The 25,625-nt window shown below is 40.9% G+C and overlaps 3 protein-coding genes across 4 annotated transcripts; all 3 read right to left on the bottom strand.

Moving 5' to 3' along the window:
- Positions 1-2,285: 2,285 nt before the first annotated feature.
- Positions 2,286-11,873, bottom strand: znf740b (zinc finger protein 740b). Its single transcript, XM_085394151.1, has 7 exons — positions 11,765-11,873; positions 9,886-10,035; positions 9,486-9,719; positions 9,184-9,312; positions 8,964-9,093; positions 6,054-6,172; positions 2,286-4,456 (listed from the first exon to the last, which is right to left on the bottom strand). The coding sequence occupies exons 2-7, from the start codon at positions 9,928-9,930 to the stop codon at positions 4,307-4,309; spliced, it is 807 nt and encodes a 268-aa protein (XP_085250277.1). The 5' UTR covers positions 9,931-10,035; positions 11,765-11,873; the 3' UTR covers positions 2,286-4,306.
- A 245-nt stretch (positions 11,874-12,118) lies between these two features.
- On the bottom strand, positions 12,119-18,808 carry csad (cysteine sulfinic acid decarboxylase). Its single transcript, XM_085393745.1, has 14 exons — positions 18,759-18,808; positions 18,531-18,675; positions 18,327-18,453; positions 18,162-18,252; positions 17,446-17,668; positions 17,250-17,329; positions 14,162-14,216; positions 13,945-14,061; positions 13,794-13,858; positions 13,624-13,705; positions 13,336-13,535; positions 13,050-13,101; positions 12,873-12,962; positions 12,119-12,704 (listed from the first exon to the last, which is right to left on the bottom strand). The coding sequence occupies exons 2-14, from the start codon at positions 18,660-18,662 to the stop codon at positions 12,531-12,533; spliced, it is 1,488 nt and encodes a 495-aa protein (XP_085249871.1). The 5' UTR covers positions 18,663-18,675; positions 18,759-18,808; the 3' UTR covers positions 12,119-12,530.
- Positions 18,809-20,202: 1,394 nt separating this feature from the next.
- On the bottom strand, positions 20,203-24,064 carry LOC146644579 (uncharacterized). Of its 2 annotated transcripts, none has more exons than XM_085393735.1 (4): positions 23,912-24,057; positions 21,265-21,484; positions 21,089-21,169; positions 20,203-21,008 (listed from the first exon to the last, which is right to left on the bottom strand). In XM_085393735.1, exons 1-4 carry the CDS (start codon positions 23,912-23,914, stop codon positions 20,728-20,730), a joined length of 585 nt encoding a protein of 194 aa, XP_085249861.1. In that variant the 5' UTR covers positions 23,915-24,057; the 3' UTR covers positions 20,203-20,727. The 2 variants fall into 2 exon arrangements, with proteins under 2 accessions (XP_085249861.1, XP_085249860.1); XM_085393734.1 differs by having other exon boundaries at positions 20,205-21,008; positions 21,265-21,599; positions 23,912-24,064.
- Positions 24,065-25,625: the final 1,561 nt, after the last annotated feature.

Raw genomic sequence — 25,625 nt, 5'->3', positions numbered from 1 at the left:
CTTCTGCGTGAACGTTTTAGGACGTGTTCACTGAGGTGTCACAGAAAATGGGAGTAACCTGGGCAAAGGGATTGAAATTTTAATGATGAGCAGCAGCACCGCACGCTGACAGTCATGGTACGCCTCAGACAGCTTAAATATCAGTGCTAATTAACGCAGAGAGGTGGGCTGTCACACGCATGATGGATGTTCGTAGGGGGCAGATCGTTGCTTTCAACCAACCAGCGATTCCTTTATTAATCAAAGCCTGAGATGAAAAGGCTCTCCCACACCTCGGGGAGAAGGAGATAGCAGGAGCTATTGTTAGGAGGGTTTGAGTCATTTGCAGCAAGCCTGTGATGTGTTTGATCAGAGGGCAACCAAACATTTGTAGGAGACAGTGGCTTTCTGCTGCTGAGCACTTGTTTTCCTAAACCTCTGAACCACCTACGTGATGACACGAGCCCCGGCGTACACAGTTAGCTGAGATTTACCGGTTGTTTGGGAGATTTCAGTTTGTCAAGCCTATGTTTTTTTCTGCATCCCTCTGAGGGGAGAGGTGAGCATGTAGAGAACTGGCCATCAGTCTTAAGGAGAGCTCTCCTCCCTGATAGAGTGAGCCAGACTGAGGACGAGGCAGCACTCCCACACTTTACCTCTGGACTGACTCCATGATCAGTCTGTCGTGCAGAGATGATTTCAAACCTAGATGATTTCAGCACTTTGTGCATGAAGATGGAGTGTTATCTCCCCCTCTCTGATCTCCTCCCCATCTACCTCACTTAAGGAGGTCCATTGTTAAGTGCCGGGGGCCTGTGGGTGCTGTAAATCAGTCTGCAGAGGGAGGGGATGTCTCCCATGGGGGAAAGCGCACACTCCCAGCAGCCTTCAGGCTGATCTCATCCTGCCTATCCTAATGCTGTGTAATTAAAGAACTGGTCAATAGCAAAGAAGGTGCTACAGGGTATGATCTGCACTTCCTATGGTACAACTGATGTAGCAATACCCATGCAGCTCGAATTACAGGGCAGCAGGATGGAAGAAATTCTTCCCCATTCTCTTAAATCTGGCTAAAGCCACAGAGGCGTTTACGTCCATTTGATTGGGTCCTTTGGAAGAAATCTGTTAAACAAATCATCTGTATGAACGACTGTTGTATATTTCACATTTCTTCACTGCAAACTGCAGGTTTTGAAATTTGATTTGCCAACTCTGCTCTGACCAAAAGTGTATTTATGGGAAATTTTACCTTATTTTTACAAGAAGCAGAATTTCCAAGCAGATGATTTACAGAGTTTAACCCCAGATAAGGTTTATGCCACAGCTGCCCTAAACTGAATCAACAATATCGGTAATTACCGAAATCATTAAAAGAAAAACATTTCTGTGATGGTTAATCCACCGGTATGAACGAGCTCTTAAATGATGCTGAAACTTAATTATTGTTATCCATGAATTTTCTATTTGTTTGTTTTACAAAAAATGTAATCTTTGATTTATTTATGACTTCTGAGAGAAGTCCAGTGTGCCGGCTAAAATTTGGGTATAAAAACATGAATTCAGTTTGTTATTCGCCTACCAAATAAAAATAACATTTTTAGCTTAGAAATGGTCCTTTGACATTTTCTATAAAATTTGGTAAAATAATTTAACCGAGGTTTTCTGTTTTTTTCTGACAGATGGCCTGATAAATGTGTTAAACACAGATATGTTTGTATGACATATTCACCAGATAAGGTTCACTGAACACGTCCTCCATTGAGCGTTTACTAAAATACATCCCATAAACTAAAAAAACCCCAAAAACCAAACACTTTTACACAGTGCAGGTACCATCAGTGTCTTTGCATTAGGGAGTTCTGTAAAGACGCACTAAATTATGGCCCAGGTTTTACATGCTTATGTGTAAGAAAACGTTTGCTTGTTGAGTAATTGGTATGTTTGAGATTCGGTGTGTTTGACAGCTGGGTTTCTTGTTGTTCGCCAGCTTCACACTGAAGTCAGAAGAAGCGACGCTTTTGGTGTAAAGGAGGCAGCATTCTTTGAAACAACACACAGAGCACTGTGCTGAGGTTTGTTTCCATTTCCATGAACAGGCTGGGAGGAAACGCTCACATGGTCATGGCTGCCACCTGCTGACATAACTGCTGCATTACTTACACAGATGAACGTAGCAGACTTTACAGACTATCCTTCAAAACTGTTATTAGAAAATCGCCCACGAGCCCTAATTTCCCTCGGGATGAATAAAGTATTCTGATTCTGATTCTGAACCTTTGCTGTAAATATATGACCAATACCACCCGTTTAAAAAGAAACAACTTTATTTTTACTTTGGGCCCAAAACTCCATTCACTACAGTGTGAAACTGACTCGATGTCACTCCTGGCATAACAAAATATAGGGGCTGATAAAATAAAAACAGATAAACAAAAAAATATTATTTTCCAAACAAATGAACAAAAGATCCTCCAACAAATACATGCAAATGAAAACAAAATATCCTAACTAATCACAGCTGCTGCACTAAAAGGGCAAGTGTGACATTTTCAAACTTTTGTCCTAAAAGCAAGCTTCGTGCTGAGTCACCATGGCCTATTGAGCTATAATAAAGAATAACAATGATCAGACTAAAGGTTAAAACATCATCAAAACTTTGATTTGCCTTTGGAGTTTAGGTCCCATACATGCTATTTTCTAGCCCTAAAACAATTTATAGATATATATATATTAACTTCATAAACAGTAGACAGTCAGCAATGGGCCCAAACTCTTCTCACATATCTAAAAGTCTGACAGAAACAGATCTACCTGTCTATTATTAAAAAAACCTTTCGTCTAAATAATAGTCATCTACAACTGAACTAACATCTGCAGTCCAGTGACTTCACAATATACAGGCCTGAAGTTTCATATTGCCAGTAATCAACATACAAACGACCCTCAAAGTTCCACAACAAAGTACGACTTGTCATCTTCACTGAAGATGCTCAGTGTTAAATGACATGGAACTGCATTTAGATCACACTCAGTCAGGCAAACACACAATTCAGCAGTGAGAATCTGTATAGAGCCAATTTATATTATGACCTAGTTGACCTGGGCCATTCACACAAGTGCTGAAGAAAAAGGTCCCCAGTGCACTCGTGTGAAAAGCCTCGAGCGTTGATCCAGCTGCATTTAAAAAATATTACGAGCATGATTCTGACAATATTTCATAGATATTTAAGTAAGAGTAAACCTAAGGATTTACCAAAATACAATGAAGGGAATAAAAGTCTTAAAGTGAGAACAATCTCTGATCACTGAACAGGAAAAGGCAAGACAGCGGTTTCTAGGAAGGGAGCGTAACCACAATGCATTCATACGGCAGGTCATTTTACAGAAGCACGTCAAGAAAAACCTCATTCTTTGCCACACACAGGTCATCCCTACATCCAGTAAACATCAGCTTCAAAAAAACTGGAGCTCCTCGAAAATCTGTCAGCTGTTAGCCAGTGTAGGTCTTACAATTAGGGCCATATGCCTTTAAAACAAGGTAGAACTCTAAATGTGTTTGCCATGGTACAGATACCATCTATCCAATTCAGCTTTAGTGTTTGTTTTGGTTACCAGTAGGGACGTGTAGTTATTTTTCCAGATGTACAACAGCATGAACAGCAGATTAAAATATTTTGATTAATTTAAGACTTGTGCACAGAAAGAATACGGCACATAAAGTAAAAATGTTTGACTAATTTGATGGTTTTTTTCCTCTCCAACAATCTAACATTTAGATCAGCGGCATCAAAAAGGTCATTAAATTTAGCTTCACGTGTGTTAGCGACCTACAGTATTTCACTGACTAATCACTTCCTCGAGGCAGCACACAGAAAGCCTGCTGTGACCTTTTGCTTATAAGCTGCAGCCGGTACATAATTAGTAACAAAAGAAACACAAAACAAATAGGACGTTTTAATGCTTCATGGTTTTCTGTCTGTCTACATTAGCGAACCGTTCGTTTGAATTAACAGGCAGAGTTGGGGTTGACTGCAGGCTGAAAGCACGGAAGGTGCTGACTGTCCATGCAGTCACAAATTTTGTGTAATCTTCATTTATTGCCGCAATACGATGTCCGTGACTGCAAATGAGTCCGTTCCCCAATCGCCTTCTTCCTGGATTCTAAAGTGACAGTAGGTTAAAAAAAACCATAAAAATCCACTATGAGCTGGTGAGAGCAAACTAAAGGTTGGCTGTGGAAAAGTTGGGCTATTTTCAGGTCACCACTCCAAGGTGTGATGTTACTGAGCTGCAGACTGATGTTGGGTCTCTATGTGGAAGTTGAGGGTCAGACAGTCAGACGGTTGCTCGAAGGATGTAGGGGGCTCCATGAGGCCGGATGGGTAGATGAGTCCTGGGAGTACTGGCTTTCCTCTTTGCTCATCCCAACTGTACACAGCCGTCGGTGTCTCAGAAGCCTGTCTGTCCGTGAGAAGTTCTGAAGCAATGCAAACAAACATGTGGGCTTCAGCCAAAGTAGCATTTGAATTAGGGTGGGGTAGTACATTTCCAGCAGTTTTATTTGGGTGATGTCTGTCATTTTTCTGTTGCTCATTTATTGGTGTACCTCCATAAGAATTCCACTTGGTAAATACTTCACTTGTAAAACAGTTGCTAAAGTGGTTCAAGTAGAGATCTGCACACAGAAACTGGCTGAGATTCTGATCAGAATTTAGAATCGAATGCCTTGAAAAGCTTACACTGTCTGGTCGATGCCAAGTGCTGTAGAAAATCTCAATTTCCATTAGGGCTGGGCCATATCATACCGTTCACGGTAATACCGGTATAATGTCGGGCATCGATAAGAAAATGAAATATCGCGATAGAATATGGGTAAAACGCGCATGCGCAGTGCCTTTGTTTTCATACGCATATGGCGGAAAAAGCATGGCGGCGACAGAGAATGAGAAGGGCGAAAGTGGATCGTTGAATGAAACGGACGAACCAGAACTGGTTTGTAAAAATGCTGCAGCTTCAGTGGTGTGGAACTGGTTTAGCTTTCCCCCGTCAGATACACAACAAAGCACTATTTTTGGTAGCGCATGCTAGCGGGCCATCGTTGTTACCGTGTTGTTTGGAAAATGCGGAACACTTAAAATCAATCCTTTGATTTTTCTGAAAGTCGACAGAGCCCCTTATAATCCCGAGTGCCTTATGTATGAACTCTGGTTGTGTTTACTGACCTGGAAACGATTTTATGTGCACAGCGCTGGAAAATCTGTCAAATGTTTTAGTACGACTTTGCTAAGCTACGAACCCGCACAGCTTGATGGGCATTACGGCAATAATAGGCAGGAGCCTCGCGGAGTGATACGTACTGTGCTTCAACATAATGTTACCGTATTGTGTGTATATAACCTCTTTTTAAGTTTTGTGGATGTTATACATGGTTATGCTGAGGATATGTCGGCCAGTTTCCACTGGAAATGCCTTTTGGTTAAACTGTCAGCGAGGAGTTTGCACTGTTACAATTTTATATAACTTTAATGCACATAAAAAACAGCTGCTTGTTTAAGTGAAAATACATTGATCTTTTTTTTTTTGCACGAATAAAGTTGTGGAGTTGTAAAGTATTTTGTCTCGTGTCAATTATATCGTCAGTTACATCGTTATCGGAAATTTTCAAATGTATATCGTGATAAATATTTTTGGTCATATCGCCCTGCTCTAATTTCCATGCACAACCGATTTTAAATATAAAGAGGAGCAAAGATAGATAAATTAGCAGCATATGGCTAGTTTTTCACTTGCACTGCCCACATTACAGATTATGCACCCTAAACATTGTTTGATTGCTTCCTTTAGGCCCCCTCCCTTGGTAATTTTTGTTTTTCCAGCTTAAAACTAAAATATTTCTATTTTGTTTTTCTGTGTTCGTTTTTGTTTCAACACAGCGGGCACATGCAGTGCCATGTCCACCAATACATCTGCAATCCACTGTTGTTGGAGTGATTGAGACAAGCTGAAAATCTCTTAATGCAGGATCTGTTCAAGTACACCAAGTATATTAGTGAAAAAAAAAAAGTATGAATAACCTGATGGCAGCGATCGCACTGATAAGGCTTTTCTCCGCTGTGCACCCTCTTGTGCCTGTCCAGGTGGTAACGCTGAATGAACCGCATATCACAAGCATCACACGCAAATGGCTTTTCCCCTGGAAAACAAAACAAAACCCACACACGGGGAAAATGAATTTAATCATCGCTGATTTCACAAAAGACATCTAAATCTAAATTACTGCGTTAAAGTCTAGAGACACCTCTTTGATGAGAAAAGGGGTGCAAACAAAAACATAAAAGGCAAAAACACACTTTTGGCAATTCTAATGAGCTTAATAATTGATATTAGATATGACCAGCTTTTTTCAACTGAACTCTCTTAGACAAGCACTCTTGTCATTTCTTTATGCAGTCTTCTTCTTCAAGGACACACAAAGCTCTGCTTTGGATATTGGCTGCTTTTTGTTCCGTTCGCTGTCAACATGATCCACACTGCGTCAGTAATGTTGAGGCCAATCCGAGACTGACAGTGTTGCATTGTGCGTTTTTTGTGCTTTTACTGCATTGGCTGTCAGTTTGGGATTATTGAAGCCACTACCAATGAGATCATTTTAAGATGGTACTGTATGGTGGATCAAAATCTGATGTTACTTCTCTGCTTTCAAAATTCCATCAATTTTAAGGAGATCTGCAACAGCAGTGACTGAAACGCAGCCCCAAACCATGACAGAGCCTCCACTGTGTGTTAAAGATAGCTTCAGACACTCTGTTGACCTCTCTGTGACCTACTCTGTACATTCTGATGACAATTTGAAACAACAATTTCAAATATGGATTAACTACTCCATAAGTCCTGTTGCCTCTGATTTTCAGTGTAGTTCTTGTTTGATTTGACATATCACAGCATTTTCTCTCCATTCGCCCTCCTAAAGAATCTAATCTCGACACCCAGCCTTCCACCAATTTCACTTCTTGTTCAGCAAACAGTTCAGAGAAGGTTCAGATGCATCTGCCGGGTCCTGTGTCAGGTCTTCGCTGGATTTGTCTTCCATTTTCTTCATGAAATGACTTTCAAACACTGTTCGTATGCTACAGATAGATTTTTAGGACTACCATCTTTTGTTTCCCACTTTTTCAGTTTCCTCATTTTTTTCAGTAAATAGACTTTTTTGGGAAAGACCTGTTTGGTCTAAATACTGTTTTATGCTTGTCAAGCTGTGTCATTACTGGCCTTTTTTAATAGATTCAACTGAAGAAATGGGAACAAATGACATGATTTTAAAGACACTATTTAAATTGGTTCTTTCCTAAGCTGTCTGTTATGTGTAGACATGACAGGGGTTTATTCTTGAGCTAGATGCCCTTTTCATGCTTTAATGATTCATACTCAGTGTTATGTGGCTTAACAAAGGAAAGAAACCCCACCCCTCTGAAAATCAACTATGAGGACTAGGGCTGCCACGATTTGTCGACTAGTCACGATTACGTCGACTATCAAAATCGTCGACGACTGATTTAATAGTCGACGCGTCGTTTGAAGCTTTGTAAGATCGCAAAAGACGCAGGAATAAGTGGCAGGATTTAAGAGTGTAATAACGGACTGAAACAGAAGATGGCAGCACTGCATGTACAAGGATGCCAGCTGCCGTTAAACCCCGAAGAAGAAGAAGCAGCTGTGTCCCAGAATTCATAGCGCGGCCCAGCTCAGTTTCCAACAATGGCGGCAGCTAGTTAGTTTTAATATTACTCTTATTAATCTTTCTGGGTCACAAAATAAACGTTTAACATATTTTCAGCTGTGTAAACCTCAAATATCTGCTCAGTTTATCAGGACACCGCATATTTTCAAAAGCGCTCCGACGTTTTCGGAGACGTCTGTTACCCACTAGCTCGATAGCTAGCCGGGGGCTAGGCTCACTAGAGCTGTGAGAACACCGGACTCCCGGCAAATTGTTTTCAAACCCACCACCGTCTTTCGCTACTCAGGTTAAATATATATGAGTCACTTAGATAAATTAAAAATGTTGTTGTTTGGCTTTTTTTTTTTTTTTTAGTATTTTATTTGTTCCTGAGTAAATCGGTTTGTCTGAGATTAAAGTTATAGTTTTTACACAGCTGAATAAACGTCAAGCAGACAGCTGATTATCAGAAGTGTGAGATGCTGGAGAATATACTCCGGTGTCCTGTTATAGTTTAGATAGCAAGGAGTTTATTAAACTTCACCGAAACAATCTGCAAATTTCATTAAAATTGAATAAACTATCACCTTGTCTTTATTTTTAGTTAGCACCTTAAAAGCTTAAAGCTGTAAGCTAATGATAGTTATATAAGAGCAGATGCTGCTGGTGCAATAAGCTGTAGTTTTACGTCCAGTGGATGATGATCTGATTAGTCGACTAATCGCATAAATAATCGGTGACTAGTCGACTATCAAAATAATCGTTTGTGGCAGCCCTAATGAGGACTATACTGAAAATGAGTGAAAAAGCATCGATGTCCAAAGAAAAACTTGGAAAGACTGGAGAACTACTGCTCCGCCTTCTATAGCCCATTGTAAAAGATTATAACAAAACGTGGCTCCTCAGAAGCAAATTATAAAGAAAATGATGGCAAGATTTTTTGCACATTACTTTAGTATGAGTCTTATAATTGAGTTACAAATTAGGACCAATGCAGAACTCAGATCAACATACAAACTTAGAAGAAGAAACGTGGAAAAGACACATTTTACAAACTTGTCAACCAACCTCTGAAAATGCATCAAAACTGGTTAAAGGAGCAAATACTAAAAATAAAGGAAGTTGGTGGGTGTTTTTAAGCTTATTCTGAGCAGATGGGCTTTGAGGAAACATCCTCACAAAGACTTACCTAGTTGACATACAAAAAAACATAAAATAAATGAAAAAATAGTCCAATTGAAGTAAAGAGGTGAGGGTAAGTTCTCACCTGTGTGTGTAAGAATATGCCTCTTAAGGTGGTAGCTGCTCCGGAAAGCTCCATAGCAATGATCACAGATGAAGTTCTTCTGGACTTTCAATGAGCTGTCGTCATCCATATCAACTGATGGAACTAAATGCTATAAACGTGAAGACAATTAGATGAAATTAACTTAAGAGCAACAGTCTGTTCACTTTCTAATTTCAGTATAATTTTAACCTTTCTTTACCTCCACTTTTACTTTGTTGGCTAAACCGGATTTTTTGTGTTTCTTCTTGGGCTGCATATTCTGGTTTGCCTGCATGCCCTTTCCCTCAATTATCCTTGATGTATGATAATCTCCATCTTTCCGGATGAGCTTTTGAAAGATGAAAAAACGTGACAACAGGCTTCTGTTAAATGCTGCTTTGCAACCTGTGTACATTTGTCAACCAACGACTTAAATTGGCTTATAAAAGCAAAACTGTGAAATAACATCAGCAGACTTAAAGTGAGTTATTTCTCCATGCAAAATAAAGACGCATCTCTCACCAGGGGTGGGCAGCTCCCAGTTGATGGATGGCCCATGTGGCTGTGATGTGGCTGTCCATGGTGCACCTGGTGGCTGTGGTGGTTCTGGCTATGCTGCGAGTGGGTTTGGTGGCTTTCAGGACTGGTCCTTTGCCCCTGACCCAAGGGTGACATCATCTTCTTTTGGCCTGGGATGTTGTTGGCTTGCATTAGGGCCATGCTGGACAGCACTGCCTCGCAGCCCAGCAACCCAGCCTGACAATACAAGCAAAATGTCGTTTTGAAAAAGAGGAGATTGCAGGACTCCTCACGCAGCGAGGCATCAGAAGGAAGGAGAGGGGGACTGAACAATGGGAGTAACGGATACATGCATACGATAAAACCATGATCGTGATCTTGAGATGAAGAGACTTCCACTGACCCATTTCATATGGTCTCGAACAGAATTGCTGGAATGGTGTGTCATCGCCGTGCTTTGAATGCGTGTGTGTTTGTGGGGACAGAGGGGCTTCACTCGGGATGAGGGGTGACAGATGAGACTACACCCTCCAAAATCATCAGGGGCAAAAGTCTGAAAATAAAGGCATATGCATATATGACTAAAAATGTATGTGCAGCTTTAATACGTGCTGTCTATCAGACAGGAAAGCACCAGTTGCTCGGTACATGGCTGACAGAAAACACAACAATAAAAGGTAAAATGAGAAAAATGATGGAGATGAGGAAAAAGCTCGTTATGCACAATGCAACTGTGTAAATAATTCATTAACCAAACAAATCCTTCAATGACAATAGCCGGTAGTTGAATATAGAAATGATGCTTCTTTTTAAATGGTTTGCAATGCACTTTAGTCCAAGTGTAATGAAACACACACCTGTATCTACCTCATACAGCTGCAGTAATAAAAAAAACATCCTAAATGAAGCAGGAATTTGTTTGAAAGTCTTTTTCATGCACATGACAGAGAAAATTAGAAATCACATTACAAACACGTTAAATCAGTGTGGATTTTTAAATAATTACATTTATCAAAATATGTTTAAATCTGATTATGTTTTGTGTGTTTGTGAGAATTAATATCAGCGGATGTTTTAAAATGAATTTTAAAATAACAAGATATAAGTATTAGTCTTGAAAACCCTACACACAAATGTGGCTATTAAATCAAATCAAATCACTTTTATTGTCACATCACATGTGCAGGTACACTGGTACAGTACATGTGAGTGAAATTCTTGTGTGCGAGCTTCACAAGCAACAGAGTTGTGCAAAAATACAGTAACGTAAAACAAGCAAAATATAAGAATGGCTAAATCTGAGACTAATAAATATATGTACAATATATAATAGTATATGCATTACTGATTACAAAGGCTATGAATGACGCTGCTTCTGTCATACATGTAAAGGCCATAAATACTGTAAAAACCAAGCTACTAGGAGGTCGGTATAGCTCATTGGGTTTGGGGGGGTATATGTATATGCAGTGGCTTAGGTTCCAGTCTGCCTTGAACCCTGTGTGCTGTCCTGCTCTCTTACCCTCCTTTCTTGTCTGTTCTACCTGCATTTAATACTCGTGTATTAGATAATAAAATACATACAGCAGCTTCCCAGTCAGGTCAAAAGCTGGTGCTAGAAGTACTTAAATGATGAATGCATACAAACATGCACAATAAATGGCACGATTACTGCATGATCTATTATGGTAATGTAAAGGGGGCTGTTTCGACGACCCAAACCCACCCATACAGAAAACTCCATAATACGGGCAGAGATTTTTATTTTAATTGATTCGCCCACATCTATTATTGGAAAACGCTTTGTTTTGCGATTCATTTGTAAGCTGGTGGGTTTATTCTCTGATCTATCTTACAAAGATCAAACAGTTAGCAGCAGTTAGCTAGCAACGTATCCCAGCTTTTTTTTGGGGGGGGGGGGGGGGGGGGAGAGAAAGTAAGAGGTTTATTTTTCCGCTGGGGTCACGGGACACGGGACAGACAGCTTTGTGTATTTCCGCGGGGGTCTGTATGAAAGTGTGCCGCACGCTGAGAGTCCCCGCTGAATGAACCGAAAGCAGAAAGCAGCTAGCCAGCCCGGAGTTGGATTTTGGGACAACTCTTGTGTGAGTGAGCGCCCACCCCCCGCCCCGGACAGCACAACAACAGGCAGGGCGTGCAGGCTCCGCGCCGACCTCAAAATAACGCCGCCCTCGCGAGCTACAACTGCTCCAAACACACGGGCACCAGAAATAAAACGTGTACAGAGCCGTGAGCGACGTGCTGCACACTCGACCGCTTACCTTTCGCTTTTCACAGTGCTGAAGATTAATATTTCTTGTCGCACTTCCAATTTTTTCTCAGTTTACAAACACTGACAGGAAACACCACCGGAAGTGCTCCCCGGGGAGAGTCCTGATTGGTCGTACGCCAAGACACGTGACCGAAGCGGAGTGACCCAGATTTGCGGCCATAACTGTAAGGTGTGCTGCAGAAGTTTTGTTTAAAGGCTTTGTGTCTGGCAGACTTTATAAATATTACATTTTGACTGAGAATACTATTTCTACACAAAGAAAGTAATTTTTTTGCTTAAACCTAACCAAATAATTGAATAATTAATCCATTACAAGACCAAACGCAGGTTCTCAGAGGTGACGATTTGTTTTATTGTTTGTTTTACATTACACTTACAGAAAGACATTGTGACCCTGAACTGTTTTTCTGAGTAAAAACAAAAAACAAAACAAAAGCTCCCAATCACTTTTCTTGGAATCAATTAAAAAAAAATCAGTAATTAGTTAGGTATAAAATGTAAAGGGTAGGCATTCTCCAAAAATGTTTTAAACTCCTTTACAATAAAGAACATGGTGATATAAAGTTTGTAATACCAAGTAACCTTTATTTATTTATTTATTTATTTATTTATTTAACAGCTGTTGGAATCTAGGAAATCAGATATTGAAATGAACACAATTTGACTTGTTTGTTGTTATTTGTAAAATTACAATGACCAGCATTAAACGCACAATCACATTTTCTGAAGGGCAAGGTGTTCACTTATGGGCTTTGTCACAGGTCCTTTCCAAGTCTTTCAATTTCATCAAGGAAGAAGTCCATGTCTTTCTGGGACAGTAGGGGAGAGAATACAGTCACACGGAAAAAGTTGACCTTGTTTCCCAAAGGCTGGTAGCCGACCATCATAGTGCCTTGCTTCATCATACGTTCCTTGATGACAGGAGCTACCTTTTAGCAAGAAAACAATACACAGAATTAACTGTACATTTCAGATAATGGGCACACTACAAAAAATGAAGATGCCACATCTAAGTACATGTCAATATGTGTGCAACGGAAGGAATAAAATATCTCAAATGTGGCGGCTAATTCTTATTCAGCAACAGACAAACTTACTTTTGCCAGTTTCTCCTGGTAATCTTCAGTTCCTTCCTTCCCTCTCAAACTCGGTGGTATGAACCAGAAGCAGACATTCACAAACTCTGGCTGTCCGCAGAGACAAATGCAAGCATGGTAATGACATTTTGCAGGTAAAAAACTCAGGTATGCTTTATGAAAAATGTATGAAATTACCATGCTCAAAAGCTGGAACCCCTCTCTTTTCTTCATCTGCTCCACCAGATATCTGCAAGAGAAAAATTTAGCAAAAGACCCAAAAAGTAACCATATTTAAAAAAAAAAAAAAAATCATATTTCTAACATATTAGACATAATTTATTAGTTAGTGAAAACCAAGAGAAAGACAACTGGTTTCAAGGGGTCTTAACTGGATGTGTAAGGCTGATCTTCTGTTAGAATGAGACAAATCTGACTTTACGACTTTACTTGAAGCTCGCCCTGTGACACATCCTTTATTTACCTTGCATGAATAAAAGCCTTGTCTACACGCTCTTCTAAGCCCATGGAGCCAACAGCTTTCCACATCAACCACAGCTTCAGACAGTCCACCTTGCGGCTGCATTGCACAGACTTATCCCCAATGTCCAGGTTCACATCGTAGAACTTATCTTGCTGGAAGAGGTATGTGGCATTGGCACTGTGGCACTGCTTCAACAAATTCTGGAACAAAGTCAATGATTGTCAAAAAACGTACAAACCCAAACTTTATGATTATTAATTCTGCAGCCTTTAAATTGTGAAGCCAAACCGTGGTGTCCTTCAGGAGTAAAGCAGAACACTGCAGGCCAGCCACCAGCATCTTGTGGGGATTCCATGCTACTGAATTTGCTCTTGTTATACACAGAAACAAACTCTAATCAACATCACAGCCTTACACTGTATCTCCACTCATGTACAAGCTCATGTACATTTTAATACCTGTCAACTCCTTTCATCAGATGTCTGTGTTTCTTAGAAAAAAGCACGCTCCCTCCCCAGCAAGCCTGACAAAAAAAAGATAAAAGATTCTCACAAGGTTCACAAAACCAAGTCTCGTCAACACACATCAGTCTTCCACAAGTGCACTCACATCTACATGCATCCACAGCTTGTGTTTATCACAAATATCAGCTATGTGATCCAGCGGGTCAAACACACCCTGCACTGTGGTCCCTGACATGCAGCTTACAAGAAATGGGACTGCACCCTAATGGAAAACACACAAAAATACAATTAGAGTCAGGAGATGATGATTAAAAGCTACATGTTACATTTGATGAAAACTAGCTAAACATCAGCAAATCTACCTGAGATTTGGACAGCTCTATTTTTTCATCCAGATCCTCTGGAATCAGACGACCTCTGCAGCACAAGAGACAGCATTTAATTAGATGAAAGGTATTATTTTTACTTGGCACAACTCCAGGTTACAATAGATCAAGGTGTAACAATTATTTCAATACAGAACATGAATCTATTATTTACAGCCCCAATCAAAAGTTTAAGATCACTTGAAAAATGGCAACTCTGTTGTGCCTGAAAACGGCCTGTTTCATTTTAAGCGTTGTTTTCAATATTTTGAAATTGCTTTGTCTCACTCCCATTTCTTCTTGTTGCATTTTGAAGCTCTACTTGGAACCTTGTTAAAATCCGACCATGCAAAATATGATTTTTTTGGCCATTTTTCTAGTGTTCTTAAACTTTTTATCGGGACTGTATTTTGAATAATTATTGAGTCTATAGAAAAGGTCATATAACATCTGCAAGTTGAGTTTTATGAGCATTCGTTTTGCAATTGTATAAATTAAGGACAGAAGAAAATTCAATTTCTTTAATGCTCAATATTCTTTCAGCGGGCAACTGATAACTAACAAGTCATCCAAAGCATCCAAGATGGCAGCGCACACGGACGCAGCAGCTTCAGCCTCTCCAATTAGGCGTTTTTCTTTCTGCAACGCAAAACTTACCTACAGTCATCTGGAATTATGCAACATCGGCTATAACAGCCAGATCCCCGTTACCAGTGATTATCAGAGGATCAACAACATCCCCCCGGAGATAGCGAGAACACCGGGCGCTCCGTGGATTGTTATCGGCTCTGCCAAGCAACCCAGGCGGCGGACAGGACGCAAAAAAAAGCGGGGCTGCCGGTCAGGCGTGCGAGCCAGGCTAAAGAAGCAGCCTTTTAAACCACCGCTTCCAAGCATCTTCCTGACCAACGCACGCTCGATCGTCAACAAAACAGACGAAGTGAACCCACTTCTCCCCGCACAGCCACTCGTCCGCGACTGTTGTGCCTTGGTCGTCACAGAGACGTGGCCACAAGAGGAAATTCCCGACGCCTCGATGCAACTAGCGGGCCGCACAATGCACCGCAGCGACGGAAAGGCTACAGCAGGTGAAAGCAGAGGTGGAGGTTTGTGCATTTACACACATAACAACTGGTGCACAAACACCAAGATAATCACCACAGTCTGCTCCCCGGACATAGAGACGATGTCTGTCGTGTGCAGACCCTTTTACTTGCCTAGAGAACTGCCTGTAGTGCTAATCACAGCAGTCTACATACCTCCAAACGCTAATGTTAGCTCAGCCCTGGCCCACCTGCACGACTCGATCTCTGAACAGCAACGGAGATATCCAGAGGGAGTACACATCATCGCAGGGGATTTCAACAAAGTGTGCTTAACAACCGTGCTGCCTGCATTTGTTCAACATGTGACATGCCCTATGAGAGGGAATAACACACATGTTTACTCAAATATCAACCAGGCCTACAGATCTGTTCCCCTCCCACACCTGAGCATGTCCGACCACCTCTCTCTGCTTGTTGTCCCCTTATACACACCACTCAGTAAAAGGACAAAGCCCACAATCAGAACTATTAGCACCATTTCTGAGGAAGCTCTGGCTCAGCTGCAGGACTGTTTTGCCCTCACAGAGTGGAGTGTCTTTGAACATGACGACCTAGAGACTCACACAGCTGCAGTGCTGTGTTACATCATGTATTGCATTGACACTGTCACCACGGAAAAGCGGTTCCGCGTCTACCCCAACCAAAAACCCTGGATGTCGAGTAAGGTTCAGGCATTGTTAAAGGCACGTAACTCTGCATACAAATCTGGGGACCAGAATATGTACAGAAGAGCAAAAGCAGACCTTAAAAAAGGCATCAGAGCAGCAAAACTGGACTATTCGAGTAGACTGTCAGATCAGCTCTCAGATAACGACCCCAGAAAGGTATGGGAGGGCCTGAAACACTTCACCAATTACAAAGGCAGTGGGACAAATGCAGATAACATGAACATCTCATTAGCAGAAGAACTAAATAACTTATTTGCCCACTTCCAGAGAACTGTAGACACCCCTACCATGCACACTGCCCTGCCCATAGCCTCTGATCACAGCCCACACACATTTACCCTCCAAGAACTCCAGGTTCACAGTTTGTTCAGAGCAGTAAATCAGAGGAGAGCTGCTGGCCCTGACGGAATACCTGGGAGAGTGCTCAAAGTCTGCGCTGACCAGCTGGCTCCTGTGTTCACCAGACTATTCAACCTCTCCCTGTTACACTGTCCCTCACTGGCTGAAATCTGAAACAAAAGTCCCAGTCTCCAAGTCCACCATGCTCAGTGGCCTCAATGATTACAGACCCATTGCACTGACACCTGAGTTTGCAAAGTGTTTAGAGAAGCTGGTCCTATAGCTCATTAAGGACTGCCTCCCACCCAGCTTTGGTCCACCGAGGATATAATTTCCACTGCCCTCCATTCTGTTCTGCATCACCTGGAGAATCCTGGGACTTCAGCGACGATGCTCTTCATTGATTTCGCTCGGCTTTCAATACCATCACCCCAGACACTCTTGGACTACAAACACATCCGCCTTAGTGAAGAAAGCCCAGCAGCGCCTCCATTTCTTGAGGGTCCTGAGATGGAACAGGCTGCAGACTAGTGTCTTTCTACCGAGCCACAATTGAGAGTGTGCTGGTGCACACTGAAGAGACTCCAGAGGGTCATCAGAACTGCAGAGAAGGTGATCGGCTGTCCACTCCCCTCCCTGGACTCCATTGCCACCTCTAGATGTCTCTCTAGAGGCATGGCAATTATAAAGACCAACTTCATCCTAACCACCACCAATTCAACATCCTGTCCTCTGGAAAGTGGTTCAGATCCATCAGGTGCAAAACATACAGACTAAAGAACAGCTTTACAGGGTTCTTATTATGATGCCCATGTATACACCCCCAACAGTGAATAATGTAACTAATACATTGTGTATATAGTGTTTTTATATTCTTCTTTATATATTTCTTTACTTTTGCACCTTTGTGGTCTTGCTACCTACTTTCTCTGTGCAAGCAACTGTACAATGACAATAAAAAAGTTCAATTACCTGTCGTCCACTTTCACAAAGATGACGTTGTCCAAACCAATCCCCAGAAATGCAGCGCCTTTCTTTACAGAGTAATGGCTCTGAAAAAACAGAAGTATGTCTGTTTCAACAGTGTCATGAAGTTAGAAATAAACCTGATGAAGCTTCCATTGCATCAACAATACACCTTGACAAACAGGTGAACAGTCGCCCTCACCTCTGGAGATGTAAAGATGCTTAGCCGTGGGAGAGCCCACACCCCCTGGCTTTTGACCTCTGGGAAGCGTTGATAGCGTGCGAGGTTCATGGCATACATGTTGGAGGTTGAGCCCCCCGGACAGAAAATCCCATCACCCTCTGGCCAACCAACCAGCTGACGTAGGCCCCTGAGGACCTCGTTCTCCATCAGCACAAAGACTGGGGCTGCCTCATAGGTGAAGCTGCAGTTGTCACAGAAAACGTCTGATCATGTTATTTGCTGGATTAGCCTCGTCTTCATTTTATCTTTCAGTTTGTAAATCTCTGCAGCGCTGCTCTATGAGTCAGGAAACCTTCCTTGCTTACGAACCAATATATAAAAAACCCACAACATTGTGAAATATGTCATCAGCATTGGTGCCAAGAAGCACCACTCAAACAGTGCACCCAAACATCCTTTTGAAACACTTTGACTTTATATTTTTGCACATGCTTTCTAATAAATTTGGTTTATTAAACACTGATACGCTAAAAATATGCAAAATACCTAAAATAACCTCACTGTTGGAGGTTATTCTTTCTGCTTATTCCTATTTCTAGAGTATTTCTACAGTTTGCTACCAAAGCAGAAACTCTGATCTCCTTTGATCAGTGCCTAACACATTTTATTGTTCAATATTCTTACAGGCTTAACCTTCCATCCCCTCAATATTTATCTTATCTGCTCCTTCTTACAGATTAGTGTTGAGAGCCTCAGTGAGGAATCTTCCAGCCAAGGAATGATAGTCCACCCCACCGTACTGTTGATTAAAAAAATGTGGGTGACCTGAAATTAACAAAAGAAATAGTCCCTTCAAGATCGGACAAGTGCCTGTTTGTTTAGCTCATTTTTCTACTTACTTGTTTTAACGCTGTACTTGGCAACATCTCTTACTCTCTGGAGGAGCTTGTCCCGTGGCTCTCCTGTCTCTCTCACCCCCAAATCCAGGAGCAGAGCCAGCTCCTCGGGCTCTTTCCACTCACAAACCTGCACGAGGAAAGTGTGGATTATGAAGTTTGTTAGCTACCGCAGACAGGGAAACTATTTTGTGCTTCACAAGATACCTTCTGTTTGACATCTGTGCCATTGGAGAGCACTTCCTCCATAATAATTTTGAAGGCTTCATTTAAGAAGAACTGGCCTTCAGCATGGTCAATGAGAGGCTCATTCAGGTCACGGAGACTAGCTTGTTCCATTATCTCTTATGTGCTGTTTAAAAAAAACATGAATACTTTTAAATTCAAAAGGTGTGATAAGAAACAGACACATGGTGCAAACTTCATACTACTAACCTGAGAATGGAGACGGGTTTGTGCTGCTCTGAAACCAGACTGCAGAAAATGGCTACAAAGCAAAGGTAAGGTGGCAAAAGAGGGAGGGAGGCAACCTTTGTCCCACACTTCTAGTTAATGTTATCTGAGCTGAGAAAAGACAATGGGGCACACACATACACTCAACTGTGATTTATGGGCTCACAAAAGTTCATTTTTAGAAGGTCAATATGCTTTAGTAAGTCATAAGTCATGTATAGCACTTTAATGGATAAAACTTTTGTGGATTCATGAAATGATTCTCATCAGTTCACAACAAAGAGCATCAGATTAGCTTGTGGGTGAACATTGTTAAAGGCAGTCGTTTTACTGTGATGAGTTATGGAGTGTTATGCAATAGAGGCTGTATATCTGCTCTGATATGCATGAGAAGGTAAATGAATCTTAAAAGATACAAGTCAGCCTCTACAGAAACTCTATGAAACATCAATGCAGGAGCAAAGCGATTCCCAGATTGCTCAGACAGAAAACCTTCATAGTTTTACAGAAAAGAACTCCTAGGATTGCTTTGTTCCCAGTTATGGCTTCTTTTCTTCTTCCAGCTGTGATTTTTATTTATTTACCTTTTTAATGAGCAGCAACAGCTAACGTTTAGGAGAAGTTTGCAGCTAGTCAAGGACGAATGTACGGTCATCAGCCACCTCAATAGGTACACCCGTTCAACTGTTCGTCAATGCAAATGTCAGCCAATCAAAAGGCAGCAACTCAATGCATTTATGCACAAATGGTAAATGGCCTGTATTTGTATAGCGCTTTTACTCAGTCCCTAAGGACCCCAAAATTCAGTCATTCACCCATCCACACACACATTCACACACAGGCGATAGCAAGCTACATTGTAGCCACAGCTGCCCTGGGGCGCACTGACAAAGACATGTTCGAGGTGAACTGTTAAAGTTCAAATTGAACAACAGGAGGACAAAAGATGATTTAAGTGACTTTGAGCATGACGTGGATGTTGGTGCTAGACGGGCCGGTCAGAGTATTTCAGAAGCTGCTGCTGTACTGGGAGTTTCCACCACGACCAGGGTTTACAGAGATTGGTGCAAAATGAGAAAATATCTGGTTCTATGGGTAAAACAGCACTGAGAAAAATGTAACTGATGTAATCAACACGTACCAGTGGGGTGACAGCATTACCCCATCATTCTTTTACGGCTGAGGGGTAAAAAAGCAAAAAAAAAAAAAAAAAGGATTTCTATAGTCTCTTATGTTTCTGGGACATTCAGTGATGCTTTCGTCTGTGGCTGAACTTGCTGATCTGGTTACTCTGGTGATTAAATTCAAATACCAAAAAAACCCCAAACATTTACACACCAGTTTATCAACCTTCAACTCGATTTCACACCATTTTCTGTCCAGTCACCTGTGCCCCATTTGCAGTGGCTCAATTCTTAAACACTGGTTAAAAAATAAAAAATAGTTTATTTTATGGCAGTTGAACGAATAATACAATTACAAAGAGTTATTTCAAGTGGTACTAAGGTTCTCCTGCTTCTGTCCTTTCCAGATGTTTTCCATGAAAGAGTTTTGAAAATGTTCTTTTCTCTGCTGCTTCATGTGGACCGCTGAGCTTCATCCCTAAGATGAATAATCCCAACATAAAAAGAAAATACCGTTCAAATGAAGTAAGTACAGCTTGCTTTTCATTATCTTCTCAAATGAAAGGTGAATAAAAATCATACTACATATACCACAACAGAAAACAGACATAAAAGCAACTCTTGTAAGAGATTTCATGAAACTTCTGGCAAAACTTCTATGACTTTCCTACGATAACTGTTAATGCATCATTTAAAAATGTACAGTATAAAGTACAGTAGTGCTAAATGCAGAGTAGTAAACAATAAAATCTTGTTCTTGTTTAAGCCCTGATATTTATGATCTGACTTGTCAGTAAAAACATTTCCTTTATACTCCAAGCAAGTAATCAGTCAGTCTTCAACAGGAAGTCGATGCTTTCAGGTGGCAACATCCACTCTCCCTGACTGAGAAGTGAATGCAGTTGAGTGGGTGTGGCTTTTTCCCTCTGTGAGTTACGCCAGTGACGCAGCATGGCAAAGACTCGCTCCACATGGAGATTATGGTCCTCTTCGATTTGCTCCAGTTTTACAGATGAGATTTCCAGAGCTTCTCTGCCAATCGCCCTCCAAGATTTGCCGATGGTACGGGCCACAGACATCAGCTGTTTCTCACTCACCATGCCAGAGCCTGTGGGATGAGGCTGTTAAAGTATGTGACTGTTTTACAGAGTTTGACAGTGGAATATATTTCAGTGCATTGCCACTCACCATTGTTGCAGATCCTTTTGTTTGGAATGACATCTGGTATCTCAGGCGCTTGTTTTCTTTTTTCTGAGGTTTCTTTCCCCCCTTGGAAGTGAAAAAAAAATCTTTATATTTATAGATCAGAAATAGAAATCTAACTGGAATAAAAGATTGCTGAAAACGAGCAAATTTTAACCTACCCGAGGACCGTGTGTTGACTTTCAGTTTGTTAATAAAGTCAAGCCTTGGGAAGGTTTCTTGCAAGGCGTTATCCTTGAAAAGCTCCAGTAGTTCTTTTGCTGCTTCGGGACCTCTCTGTATGACGTGATCCAAAAGCTCTGTCACTTTTTCACTAGGAGTGCGGCAAGATTTCACGTGCTGGTAGGCGTGAAGAGGCAGCAGACGGCGAGCATCTGCATGCTGGAGTACAAAGTCAGGATCGGCACTTAGGATTTCTATAAGCTTTGGCTTCTGACTTCTGAGTAGCTGGATTTCCTCTCCTGATTCCTCAGCCATGACTGATTTAAATCAACTCCTGGCAAAACAAGTTGATGAAGACCTCTTTTAATAAAAGTATATGTGACATGTCCAACAAACTCAACCAAAAACCTTTTGACTAAATTAAACTTTCAAAAAAGTAAACAGCTCCAACATCCATCCATTCTCCAACATTTCTAGTGGTAATAATTGTAGCTGTGACGCTATTCTGCTAAATGTGCTGCAGACAGCAGGGAGTGTATTGGAACCAGAGTCAGGGTCCCTCTGCTGGTCAAATAGGCAATGACAGCATGTCTACATTCCCACAAGCATTCATTGCCTTCTCATTATTTTAAAAACAAAGACAAAGAGTTTTCAAGTTGCTGCATGACCGATAGCATGTGCATCAATGCTTATATATCTGTTCTAAGCCAATACTAGCCAATGACATTGCTCACTTGATATATATCTATCAGGCTCTAATGCAACACTTAATTGTCCTGCACATGCCTGCATAATCACTGCTAAACATATTCCTGGCTGCCTTTTAATTTACGTGGCTATGGAAAAATGTGATATTCTCACATTTATTTTAATGACTCATTCAAGTCTCTCCAATAATCCAGTGGATGAAGAATGTACAATGGGAAATATTCAAGACTGTTTAAGATATCTAATAAATAAATGTTTCAATTTTGCAGCTACTTTTTTAGTATATAAAACTGTAACATTTAACATAAATTAACATGTAATATGTAACATAATATGTTATAACGTGTTGAAAACCACAATCTCTGATGACAACCTCTGACAAAATAAACTCACCGGCCACTTCACTGGGTATACTTGTGTGACTGATCCTTAACTCAAATATTTAATTAGCCAATGATATGGTAGAAACTCAGTGTATTTAGGTATGTAGATACAGTCAAATTCAACCTCAGAACAGGGAAGAAAGTTTGGGATTTTCCCACAAATCCATGTTACATTCCTCTAAAAGTCGAGGGGATGCAGGGAAGTAACAAAAAGTATCTAGGTTGGGGCAAAAAAGAGACAAGGAGGCAAAAATATAGATGAAATAGTTTTTTTTAAAAATTAATAACTATACTAAAGAAGACAGACAAGTCACTATATGCATCAAAAGATTTAATGCATAAGAGCACATCAAAAAGGTTAAATGGTTAAAAATGTCCTCTGCTCGACAGAGCAGGCATAAGCAGTTAAGCCATACGCAACTCAGCTCACTACAAAGGCTCTCCAGGACTGGAGCTCACCTGATCCCTGATCTTAAGTACTCAACGCCTAATTGTTGAATAGAAAGGACAGCAGAGAAAGGGCAGCATCTACGGCTGGAAAGAGAGCAAGTCATGCCCAGCCATGGCCCTAACAAGCCATCTTTAGAATTTACAGAGAAAGATCAGAAACAGAGAAAGTATCACGTGAGTGGCAGTTCTCAGAGATTAAAATAGCTGTGAGGAAGGCAATAGTAGCTCAAATAACCACTCATTACAACCACCATTTGCATCGGGTCATTGAAATGATTTAATAGAAGACTATAAAACATTGCCTGATCTGATGAGTCTCAATTTCTGCTGCGACATTTGGATGGTAGGTTGAGAATTTGGCAAAAAGACAATAAATGATGAATTTAGGCACCTTGTAGTGGTGGAGAGCCTACCTATACAACATCTCAAACTGGTTAGTTGAACATGTCAATGAGTTTACAGTACCCAAACGGCCACCAAAGTCACCAGATCTCAATCAAACAGATCACCTTTGGGACGTGGCAGAATAGGAGAGATGCATCATGGATACGCGGCAACTGTGTGACGCCATCACGTCATTATGGACCAAAATCTCTGAGGAATGTTTCAGCACCTTGTTGAATCAATGATACGAGGGGATCCCACCCACTGCTAATGAAGTGAGTGGTGAGTATTTCACACTGTGATACACGGGAGTTGAATAGTGCTTATCTTATCTTATCTGTAGCTTCGGACATGAAGAAAATTAAGTGGCATTAATATTTTTTTCAGTTCAAGCATAGACCAGTAACTGTAGCATTGTTCAAATAAGCGTTAATACTGATGTACACAGATCAGAAATCACAGCACGTGCACAATCACTGATCAACTTTTTTTCTTTGCCTACGTGACACGACCACGTGCTTACAGAGTTTATTACTTTCAGTGCGTGAAGGACGCAAAGCCTTTGTTCTACATCCAGCACTTCAATTCGAAACCCCTTTAATCTCTGCACTTCCTGGGTTTGTGTGGCATCTGTGGTCGATCACTTCCAGATGCGCTTTACAGACTCGCTTTCATGCCCCAAGCAGGCTACAGGCGGAACGTATTTGTGCTTTTCTCTTACCATTTAATGCAACAGCCCCAATAACACAGATGGTAAACAAACGCAGCGTCACAAGTTCACCATCGCTTCTTTTCTCCCGCTGCTTTTCCTTCCTTATTTTATCCGGTCAAATCATTTCCGGTTATTTCTTTCACTAGCATTTTATTTCTGTTTGCTTCCATCCAGTGGGTGGATGATTTAACTGCAGGAAACCGCCCCAGCTCTGAGCATTTAGCGTCACCTGGTGGAGATGCTTACACATTGCACTGCAGTGACAGAAGTGTGCTATAATCTTAAATTATACTTAATTAAAAAAAAGTATATAAGACTTTATTATGAAACAGAGACATTTCAATAAATACAAAAAGAAGTGACTAAAAGAATTATATGGGAGGCATAAAAAAACCTCAGGTTATTAAGGAGAATAAGGCAAAATTTGCACAAAAAACTCTGCAGCTTTAAAAGCTCTAGATTTTCTATGTTATAAAGAATAATGGCTATAAAAACAATATACACAGCCACTGCATATGCACAATGCAACACAAAGCAACAGAACTTAAAGTGGATATAAATAATGCAGCATGTCTAATGATAATTTCTTTAGTACAAAAATGAAAAGCAGCAGGGGAGGACAAAATATGTATGTTTAGTTTATTTTGTTTCTTTAAAATTAGCTCAAATTCTGTGGCCAGAAAAACAAAATACACTCACTGCAGCTAAACTGTAAACTAAATAGCTTCTCCACCTGGGCGCCTCCTCAGAGCAAGAATCTCTAACTCTCACGTCGACACGGAGAAATGTGTTGCTGGTAATATTGTGAAAATGGAACGCTGTAAACATGGGAATAAATATTTGATTGTTTTTGGTTGAGCAGAGTCGGCTCGTTGCGTGCATACCAAATAGAACGTGTGCCTGTGTGTGTTTATTGGATGTGCGCACTTGCCAGGTATCATGAATGATGATCTACATTACAGTACATCCAAGTTTAATGTATCAAAAGGCACCTGACTGTTATTGGACAACAATTATCGGGAATCACCAGTCACACATCTGCTCAGCCTATTTACAAAGCTCCAGCTCTGGGAAATGACAAATCAATATCTTATTCCTGAACAGATATTTGCTTTGTGTGAGTGGAAAAGCCTCTCGAGCCCATTTCATCCATACACAGTATACACTCTGAGTCACTGTGTGTATTGGTTGTCTGAATAAAACCAGCTTTTGCTTCGCCTACAGTGGGTGGAAAGACTAGAGCAAATCACTTATTCCTTATTTATTCTTACCACTCAGGTGAGGCTTCTGTGTTAGAGAGAAATTCATCTTCCTTTATGTACTACTAATGACTTTATTATGTTATAAATTTGAATTATATCCAATCTTGAGCTTCAGCGTAGCAAAGCTAAAAGGCAGCGATCTGCTGATCTCAGAGAATACATACACCGACACTCAGGGAGCTTTCAACTTGAAATGCTGTACAATGTGCCTGCAAAGTGTGCAGTTATTCATTTTGCATCACATTACTGCAGCACAAGTGGAGCATACTCTGTTTGAAAATGACAATGAACTTAGTTTGCCGCTGATCAAGCATGATCCCACTCACACCCTGGTTCTTTTCAGGCCCCATCGCGCTCTCTGTCAAGTGGCAAACTCCACTTGTATGTGCATGCTAGTGGTGGATGGTATAATAGCTCCAACTCTCCACACTGCTGATGGAGAATAATGCAGTTTCTGTATG

The sequence above is a fragment of the Rhamphochromis longiceps genome, linkage group LG20 (assembly GCF_057381845.1).
Source record: "Rhamphochromis longiceps isolate RC_006_pf linkage group LG20, R_longiceps_female_GT1.1, whole genome shotgun sequence".
Taxonomy (NCBI): domain Eukaryota; kingdom Metazoa; phylum Chordata; class Actinopteri; order Cichliformes; family Cichlidae; genus Rhamphochromis; species Rhamphochromis longiceps.
The sequence above is the reverse complement of the archived record's forward strand: the minus strand, read 5'-3'. Positions and strand labels throughout refer to the sequence as shown.